The 10,538-nt window shown below is 44.9% G+C and overlaps 1 protein-coding gene across 1 annotated transcript in view; it reads left to right on the top strand.

Annotated features, from left to right (window-relative positions):
• Window positions 1-375: 375 nt before the first annotated feature.
• The window catches only part of Rab8b (RAB8B, member RAS oncogene family), a 73,760-nt gene continuing 63,597 nt past the window's right edge, over window positions 376-10,538 (top strand). The window contains exon 1 of the mRNA XM_021207338.1: window positions 376-564. Within this exon, the coding sequence (XP_021062997.1) occupies window positions 441-564 (124 nt within the window). The 5' untranslated portion in view covers window positions 376-440. The remainder of the gene's footprint in view (window positions 565-10,538) is intronic.

Genomic DNA, 10,538 nt, shown 5'->3' with positions numbered 1-10,538 from the left:
GGACTTAGATTCCGAGGTCTTGGATTTGAAAGATGCCCATAAACAAAGAAACAACAAAGTCAAGTTCCCTTGGCAAAAGAAGAGGAGTTTGAAACGAAGCGTCTTTTCCCTGTAAGGATGAAAACTCTTAACGCACCACCCTACATCACTCAGATTTGTTATCCAGGGGGGTTGCTCGGACAGTTTGGGCCAGGCACGCCCGCGGCTCTCCCAGAGTACTACAAATCCCATAATGCCGCGCGGCGCGGAGGGTGATGACAAGGCGAGGGCCGATTGGCCGAGGTGGGGAGGAGCGAGCCTGTCGCCTCAAGGGGGTGGGGCGAGAGGCGGGGCGGGGCGCGGGTGGCTTGGCGGACACGCCCCCTCGCCAGAGGCCCCCCTCCGCGCCGCTTTCCACCGTCTCCTTGCTCTCGGCGGTCAGAGAGGGCCGGAGCGAGAAGATGGCGAAGACGTACGATTATCTGTTCAAGCTGCTGCTCATCGGCGACTCCGGCGTTGGCAAGACCTGCCTCCTGTTCCGCTTCTCAGAGGACGCCTTCAACACCACCTTTATCTCCACCATCGGTGAGGGAGCGGCCGTGGCCCGGGACGGGAGCTGAGACGAGGGGGGCGGGTGCCTGGGGGCCTGGGAGAGGGCACGCGAGGGCTTGGCGCCCGGAGAAGGGGACCCCGAGGGGCCGCGGAGAGGGAAGTGCGAGCCGGCGAGCTGAGAGGGACGGATGGGGATGCGGAACTGCGGACCGACGAAAGGGAACCGGAGCAATCGGAAACCAGGGGTGTTGGGGACACGAGGGGGCTCCGGGGCGGCGGCGGCGGCGTCCCAGAGGGACGGAGTCGGGGGAACACAGGAAATCGTACGGAAAGAGAAGGAGGGGAGAGTGAATACGAACCTGGGTTAGAAAGACAGGAAAGAGGAAGGAAATGTGAAGAGGGAAATGAAGGTTTGAAGACTTAAAGAGGGGCTTCAAATGAAGCAAAGGGGCAGAGGACACCGGGGACAAGAGAAGTGAGACTAGGAGGCGGTCAACAGGGAATTGAGGGGAATGACTGAATGAATGAATGATCAGGAGGCAAGAGATAAAATGACATTGGCTATAAAGCTGTGAACAGAGATGCCAAGAGAAAATGCAGAAGATTGTAGGTGGGAGAAGGGTTCAGGAGGACCCGAGGGCGATTTGAGGCTACTTGGTGGAGAAAGTGAAGGAGAGCTGAGTGTTAACTAGAAAGGAGAAGGGGAAGCAGCGGATGCAGTGCAGGGCTTGAGAGATCAGAGAGGAAATGGAAAACGCGGGGCTCAGGACTTTCCCTTAGTAACGGGGAACGCTGGTTTCCATTTTCTCTTGACATCTTTGAATCGAGAAGATTTAAAAAGTGACTAATGACGGAGTAATGCCTACGGGGTGTTAAAATCTTTTGAGTGTTTATAGGAATTAAAGGGGCTGGGGACTTTGGGAGATGATGTGGTTAGAAGAAATTTATTGTTCACCGCTTTATTCCGTGTCTTGGGAAGCAGCAGAAAGTTTCTCAACTTTCTAAATTCTTGAGCTCGTGTAGTTGGTAACGTCCAAGCCAAGTGATTGACTGTAAATTCCGCCTGCCTCCCTGTGTAGTTTCCTTTGCTTCTAATTACTTTGTAGGTGAATCATAACATACTGTATATTTCCCAATTACTTATAACTGACTCAAGAAAAAAATTTCCCACTCTTCACTGGGAGCTGCCCTTGTATATTCAATTAAAGACATTGTGTGCAGGAAAACAGAATCTTTAAGTTATAAACTGAAGAGCATATCAAAACTGCTTTTAAACCTTCAGTAGAATGACCTTAACATTATTTCCTTTGTTAAATAGCTGCAGTCAAGTGGCCCACTCACTCATTAGATTTTTGGTTGTCTAGCTTATTTAAAGCATTTTCAAATGGCTTTCCAGATGATCCGCAAGTGATGGGGAACTAGTGTGTTGACAATAAGTATGTTTAAGGGGCTGGAAAATTGCTTTGGTGGTTAGGAGCATTTGCTGCTCTTACAGAGGACCCAGGTTTGGTTCATAGCACTCACTTGGCACCTCATACTGCCTGTAATTCTAATGGATCCAACACCCTCTTCTGGCCTCCATGGGGACTAGACATTTACATGGTGCACATACATTTGTGCAGGAAAAAAAAAAAAACTTAAATACTTGAATTAAAAACAAAACAAAGCCGGGCGGTGGTGGTGGTGGCGGCGGCGGCGGCACGCCTTTAATCCCAGCACTTGGGAGGGCAGAGACAGGTGGATTTCTGAGTTCGAGGCCAGCCTGATCTACAAAGTGAGTTCCAGGACATCCAGGGCTACACAGATAAAACCCGAAAAAACAAACAAAAGACCCCCAAAATCTATGTTTAAATATTTGTGGCATTTGAAAATGACATTTTAAAAGTAGTTATAGAGCAATTTCCAGTGTAAGTATTGGTAAAGAGTCTCCATGGTTTATTCTGATTTTTTTTTTTCCTACAGACTGAATGGAAATCTGGGTGTTGTGATGTCTGGGCTGAACGAAGTTTGAGTTGCAAGTTCTTGGCAGTTAGTCTTGAGTGGGACTTTTCTGAGGAAGCAGATTTTAAATGTCATCTCCCTTCTCGAAAGTGTATTTGTAAGAGGCTTGGTGAAAGCTGGTACAGCTGCTAAAGGCCATTCATTTCTGGTATCAGTTTCCAAGCCCCAAAGGACTCTTTTTCAGTGTTGACTGCATGCTGCAGCTCAGCTTATAAAGGACAGTTCCTAAGAAGTTAAGGGTGGGGGACAGTGTCTGTTCCACATGCAAACTTCTCAGAACTTTCCTCTTGCCTTGAAACTGAGTCTGGGGCAAGAGAGATGGCTCAGCAGCTAAAAGTACCTACTGTTCTTCTTGAGGACCCAAGGTTAGTTCTCAGCACCCATAGCAGGTGGCTCACAAATACCTGTCAGTAACTCCAACTCTAGGGCTCCTGACTCCTCTTCTGGCCTCTCTGGGCAGCTGCGCTCACATCCACACATCTCCCACCCTGGCACACACACATAAACTTTTTTAAAAGGAAAAAAATTTTTTAAAAAAGTGGCTAAATTCACTAATAGAGCATGTTAAATTCCTTGGATTCCTCTGCAGTAGATTTACTAGTTCCCTACTCCTCCCACATTTCTTGTAAGGATCTTTTAACACTATCTTTTAGAAGTCACTTTTCTTAGCTAAGGGTTTAACTGAATTATATAGTATATGCTTAACATGGACAAGGCCTTGGACTTAATCCCTAGCCACCCCGCCCCAACATATCTTTGTGTGTGAGTATGTGTGTGTGTGAGAGTGTGTGTGTGTGTGTGTGTGTGTGTATGTGTGTGTGTAGTGTATTACATTTCACACTTTAAACGTTACATTTAAAACATTAACGCTGGTATCCTTCGACAGCTGAGATTAGGAGGTATATATTACATGGTGAGTCTCATGGGAACTCTTGGTCTTTGTACCTTCTGTGTGGTGAATGTGGTGTCAAGCTATGTCTTCAGTTGATAGGAGGAGGGAAACTCCCATATCTTTTAGCTGGCCCCAGAACTCCAACAGGAAGTGGTAGCAGACAGCCAGAGAACTTACATACCTGAAAGCGAAATGCTGTGTAGTTGCAATTATGCTTGAACAGTCGGGTGAAGTTCACACTACTCTCGAGAAAAGTTCCACTGACTCCTGACTGGCCACAAGCACAGACTCGAAGTGTTCACATTTCTAGCAGCAATATCACTCCGCCAAGCCCCACACCACACCTCCAATATGAAGTGGTTTCTGTGACACTTGATGACCCTTCTTTTCCTATCATAATTTTAAGTGTCCATTTGTGCAAAGTCCTGGGCTTTACTGTGACTGGGCTTGACACGGTCTTCTTGTAGTACTGCTGACAAATTTGATAAGCACCACGCCCCAGGAAAGAGCCCTTCTGAGGGCCTGTGTTTATATGTATTTGGCAGCTACATCCCATGTCTGCCTTTTACTATGAAGATATGCTTTTGGTTTAATTGTGCATTGCTAGTGTTTAAAAACAGTTTTTTCAGTTTTAGACTGTGGACAGGGGTTCCGTCATCATGAAAGAGGAGACAGTCATTTTGAGTCTAGGTTCAGTTGTCTCAGATACTCTTTTCCTTTATCAAAGGTTTGCCACTTGGAGTTCTTCCTGTTCTTTGGCGTGGCAAAAGGTAGATCTTCTTTCACGTGGCTTTCTGGAACTCTTTTAGCCTATTAGTCAGATAATACTTGTAAATCATGAAGTAAAGTTGAGTTAGTCACTTGAAATTACAGGCCTAATGCCTCAGGCCAACTAACTAGCTCAAACGTTGGAAAATTAAAAAACAAAACAAAACTTAAGATTGACTCCAGCATCTTCCCTTACATAATCATAGTTAACATTTAGGTGAATACTTTTAAATATAATATTTAGATAGAAATGGTGAAACTATTTCACATATGTTTCCTGAAGATTGTGGGTACATTTTAATATGGATATGAGGGCACCCAGACATCTAGAAATGGCCTTGTATTGAACAAGGTGCTGGTAGAACTGAGAGGACCCAACTCAGCCCTACAGTGGGACTGTCTAAACTGCTTCCCTCCCTGTCTCTCCTCTGCCCTGCCCCCTTCTTCCTGTTAGGTATTTCCTGAGTGGTTTCATTATTTAGTGTAGTCATTGTTTGACGTGGAGAGAGTTGTAGAAATTATCCACTTTACGCCCTGTCTCAGCTTGACGAATGCGAGTTCTTCATCTCCAGCAGAGCCCTGCTAACCTCCAAATCCAACTCTGTGTCTCGTTCATCACTGGGATGAGTGCGGTCCTCTCTGTAAACCCGCCTTTCCCGGGGTAGTTGGACTTGCACAAGTGCCTGTCAGTGTGGGAAGTTAAGGTGTCTCCACCTCGATTAGCATTAAGGGAAGGGAAATGGTCCTGAGAGACTCTGTATGGGGATAACTCCACATACAGCCTTTATTCTTTCTTCCAGGCCTGGAGTTTCAGGTCAAGAGATCATAGTGGACCCTGCCATTAACATTCCTTCCACATGTGAAATAACTCATCAGATCATTTCGTAGCCCCACACTGGTAATTGTTGATGCAAAATGCCAGCAGAGCACTCTTAGGCATTTTGTCTATACCACTCACTCTCCTGGCTTCATTTGTCTTTGAGTCAGTTTATCCAGGGTAGCCTATGGGCCTGGCTGGGCCTGCAGCCTGCTTTGTGCTAGGAGTTTTTTCTTGTTTTGTTTTTGTTTTTGTTGTTTTGGTTTGTTTTTTTAAAAAATTTAAAAGAAGTTGTTAAAAATAAGAACTATGAGGGATGTGTAGTGAAGACCCTCTGTGACCCACGGTGCTTAACAGAGTTTCCTAACTGGTCTGCTGTAGATCCAGTTTCTTGACCCTTGCTTAAAATGTAAAGCTGCTTTTAGTTGGTCTGATTCTAAAACTTTTATCAAGACTTACTTACTAGCTAGATAACCAACTGTCATATTTACATTTTTATCCAAAATAATGTCAACATCTGGCTGAGCATAAGCCAGATACATAGAGGAATTTGATTTTCATTTTCATAGTTGTTTTCCTTGGTTCCAACTTCTCAAACTAAAATACCAAAGAGCATGCAAGTTCAAACGGAACATTTTGTGCATAAAGCCTATTTTAGTGTCGTCATGTTCTTCCAGGGCTCCGGGTAGACTTCCCATTTCAGTGCTCGCACTGATAGCGATGTTAGGCAGAGGAGGCCTTTGTGGTGAGTGATAGAGGGTTACCCTCCTCTCCCTGATGTGTGTTCCAGTCCATGAAAAGAAGCCTTTCTAGAAATGCAGGCTTGGACAAACTGAGTGTTGGGAGGAATATGGGTCTATCTTAAGTGTTCTTTAATAGAGCTTCAGCCACCCTTTGACAGGCAGCAAGTTGGGGGTGGGGGGAGGCCGGTTTACGTGGCAACAACAGCAACATTGTCTGTATACTGAAAACCGCAGGAGGGGAATCAGCTTGGATATTGTTTTAGAGGAAAATAAGTTTAGTCTTCAAAGGTCAGGAAAAGTGTAACAGTTGACTTTGTCACCGACTCTTAGAACTGGATCTGAAAGGAAGGATAGAATAGGAATCTTAGAACTGGATCTGAAAGGAAGGATAGAATAGGAAGGAGGATCGGAGGGACTGCGGGCTGAGCTGCCTCAGGGTCTGTCCTCCCCGCCTGCCTGTAGCTCTGTGCTACAGAGCAGCACATCTGCGTGTTGTAACTGGCTCCCAGGACAGTGTGCAGACAAGGGTACTTAGAGCAGCATGAAAAGAAGATTCCAGATGAGGGACTAGGAAGTGAGGCTGATTGTGGAGTATGAGATGTGAGTAGCTGTGGAAAGATGAATCGAAAATGCAGGTTATCAACTGCTCCTGCCTGGGTCAGAGTGCTAGCTCAAATGAGTCAGGTAGGGGCCTCAAATAAGGGCCCTGAATGGGAGGTGGAAGAGTGGGTGTGGACCTTAGCCCGCTGAGCTGAGGGAATTCGAGTGGCTTGGCTGCCTTGTTCTCATTACCAGGCTGGAAGAATCTTGCCCTCAAGATAGGCTGAACTTTTCTTAGAAAAAGACAAACTTATGGTCAGTTAAATGATAACTAAACGGTGTTGTGGTGAATGTAAAATAGACTTATCAGTAGCTAGAGGAGACTACTTACAAACCAGGCACAGCGGTCAAGGATGTGTGGTGGTTACAGTATTTGAAAATGGATCCTTCTTCAGGACTCTCTTCATGAATAAAGCCTTGATCATTTTTGGTTCCTAGGTACATGAAACAGAGTGGTTCAACTGTGGTGTAGGGGAGATGGCATGATGAATTAAGGGGTGCGGCAGGTCCAGAGACAGGTCTGGGTTTGTATCTTCTTCCTAGATTTGTGGCCTTGGATGAGTAGGTTGTTCCAGAGCCTTTAGTTTATTCATCTCGGATGGAGTATAATCATCTGTGTGTGTTTTTCAGGGCCTGGGAGTTTCTCAAGGCAAAAATCAAGCCAGAGACACTTAGTAAATCTCCAAGGCCTACTTCATAGGATGGTGCGGTGGATGAACGGGTAGATGGATGGGTTTGAAGCAGTCTGGACTGTAAAGAAAGCATTGTGTGAATATGTTGTTCTTTCATGGCGTTGACATGACTAGATTATCTCTGAATTAAGATAAAGTGTTTAATGTGGCTGGTTAATATAGAAATGCTGTCTCCTCTTGGGTGAAATGCGGTTTGGGTTTAGAATATGAAAGACAGTTCACTTGTCTCTTACTGTGCATAACAAGCCATTTTAACACCCTGCTGCCAACCCCCACTTTCATCAGTACCAAACAGCAAAGGAGTGAAATCACTGGGTTTGCATTAGAAGAGCATCTCAGCTTTGTCTTTGCCCATTAGCTTCAAACAATGCAACAGATGCCTGTTAACAGTTTCATGCCCATTTTTAATTAGCAGATGGAGCTGTGTTTGTGTCTGTGTTTTGCACAGCACTTGTTTGAGTCGCAGGGTAGTGAGTAGATTAGGAATGGGCTGGGCTTTTGGGCTGAATACAACCAAATTCTATTTTGAAACATTTATTTTATATATATATATATGCTTATTCCATTTTGATTTCATAGCACTGGAATAGCTTATATCTAAGGAAAACTAATATGTACAATTATGTTTTCTATCATTACCAAGGGGAAGCAATTACTATTTTATGGTTTCAGAGAAATTGCCATTTTGTGGTATTTCTTGAGTTGAAATTACTGTGAGGTAAATTTCTTTAAGGACTCAGCTCAGTCCTTCGCCATAGCATCTTGAGGGATACTCAGCTGGGCTGAAGTGACTTCAAAACGGAGTGTGTGCTGTGGTGTGTGTGTGTGTGTGTGTGTGTGTGTGTGCAGGCACTTGGGTTGGTGTGGCCTACTAGAATGCTGCATTTTGTGGAGATCTGAAGCCCTGTCTGAGCTCAGCAATATGGAGGATGCTGATGGATTCCTAACATCTGTCATGGGGAAACGGGGGTGGCACCTTCCTACACTTAGGCTATTTTCTAACATGAGCAGGTAGCTGTTGGTTGTGCAACATGCTATGACTAAACATTAGACATTAGTATTGACAAACATTAGACAATGATTATTAGATTTATTGTATGTAATGATGTATCCTTTTTCTTTAAAAAACAGTTTGTTTTTCCTTTGTGTGTCTATTTGAGTTTATACACATGTGATGCAGGTTCTTTGGAACTGGGGTTACAGGTGGTTGCAAATGCTCTAAACCACTGAGCCATCTCTGCAGCACCCCCCTTTTAAATTCTTATACATTGCATACTGACTGCAGTTTCCTTTCCCCTCCCTCCACTCCTCCCAGGTCACCTCCCTCTTCCCCAGATCTACTCCACCTCTGTTTCAGAAAAGAACAGGTTTCCCAGGGATACTAACTGAATATAGACCATAACAAGTGACGATAAAGCTAGGCACAGACCCTCAGTATCAAGGCTGAACCCACTAGGAGGAAAAGGGTCCTAAGAGCACCTGCACTCCGGCTAGTAGGAGGTCCACAAGAGTACCAGCCTGCACAGTCATAACATATATGTTGAAGACTTAGCTCAGACCCATATATGATCTGTCTCTGTCACTTCAGTCTTTGTGAGCCCCTGTTTAGTTGATTCTGTGGGCTGTATTCTCGTGGTATCCTCCACCCCTCTGCCTCCTACAATCCTTCCTCCCTCTCAGGGTTCCCTGAGCTCTGTATAACGTTTGGCTGTGGGTCTCTGTATCTGCTCTCATCAGTTGCTGGATTAAACCTCTCTGATGATGATTGGGCTAGGCACAGACCTATGAGTAGAGCAGAGGATCATTTGAAATGATACTGTGCTATATCATATGAGTAGAGCAGATATCATATGAGTAGAGCAGATATCATATGAGTAGAGCACATATCATATGAGTAGAGCACATATCATATGAGTAGAGCACATATCATATGAGTAGAGCAGAGGATCATTTGGAATCATTTCAGTGACTTTTTTTTTTTCTTTTTTCTTGCCAGTCATGTTTGGTTCTATCCTAGGTCTCTGGGCAGTGTAGCCCCTGGTTCCTGGCCATCTAAGCAGTGTCAGGCATGGGCTCCCTTTCATGGCATGGGCCTCAAGTTGGACTAGTTATTCGTTGGCCACTCCTACAAGTTCTATACCACCGTTACCACAGCACATCTTGCATGCAGGACAGATTGAAGGTTGAAGGTTTTGTGGCTGGGTTGATGTCTCAGTCCCACCACTGGAAGATGGCTGCTTCGCTTCGGGCTCCATATCCCCCATTACTAGGAGTCTTCTCTGGGGTCACCCTCATAGATTCCAGGGAGTTTCTACTGCGCTAAGTTTTCACATTATCCCCCAAATGCCTCCTAATTCCAGTTGTCTCTCCCAGGACTCTTCCTCTACCCATCCTTCCACCCCACCACCTCACCTGATCCCTTTTGATTCCTCCTGATCCCTCCTTTTTCTATGATCAATTTTTAAATTAGGGGATTTTTCTTATTTCGAATTGAACGAGTAAGAACCCAAAAGGACTTGGCTTCTTTGAGAAAGAAACTAATGTGTTTTTGATGCTTAGTAGCTCAGGGCTTCTTTAGGAAGCCACATGACATGTTAGAAGTTTTCCCCAGCAGCTCTGTGCTGCTTTCCTTTGCTGCCTTACCTGCAGGGGCTGGCACAGCTAATTAGGCACTTTGGTATTTACCTGTTGCTGAACCTTCGGGTATTTCCCAGGGAGTTCTTATCCTCCTCAGGCCAGAATTGTATTTCTTGGTTCCCAGAGTAAAGGCTGAGCCTCTGCATGGCATCATGTTTGTCAGATTTCGGTGTAGAGTTAACAGACCCCAGTGGCATTTGGTAGCTTGTGGCAGGCAGCGTGGCAGGATTGCAGAAGCAGAGCTAGGTAAGGGCTCCCACCTCGTCCTGGTAAACCAACCACAATGAGATTAGGCAATGTACAGAGTTCCAAAGTTTGGGCTGCCGGAGTTTGAACTGGCGGGACTTCTCACATCATATTTAATTTTGTTGTCTTGTTAAAGAACTAGGCAGTAATTATTTTAATAAATCATAGATATTTTTCCTGATGTATAAACTAGAAGGACAGTCTTAGAGATTGCTCAAATTCTGTTTTGAAATATAGGACGAACTAATTCAAAGCTGAATTATAAGTTTACTTTTTAGGACGTGATGTGATGTTTATCTGGAATAGGTTATGAAATATATATCTCCTTAAGCACATGCAGATTCTTGAAGTCCATTAGAAAGGTGAAAAGCTTGTGTTGTGAGATAACAGTGGCCAGCAGTACCCTGTTTATTGTTTATAAGTCTGGATAGGGTGGCTTGCTGTGTATGGTTTTCAATAAGTAAGTCTTAGCCGGGCAGTGGTGACGCACGCCTTTAATCCCAGCACTTGGGAGGGCAGAGGCAGGTGGATTTCTGAGTTCAAGGCCAGCCTGGTCTACAGAGTGAGTTCCAGGACAGCCAGGGTTATACAGAGAAACCCTATCTGGAAAA

The sequence above is a fragment of the Mus pahari genome, chromosome 10, assembly GCF_900095145.1.
Source record: "Mus pahari chromosome 10, PAHARI_EIJ_v1.1, whole genome shotgun sequence".
Taxonomy (NCBI): domain Eukaryota; kingdom Metazoa; phylum Chordata; class Mammalia; order Rodentia; family Muridae; genus Mus; species Mus pahari.
Note: the sequence above shows the minus strand (reverse complement) of the source record. Positions and strands in the feature narration are given on the sequence as shown.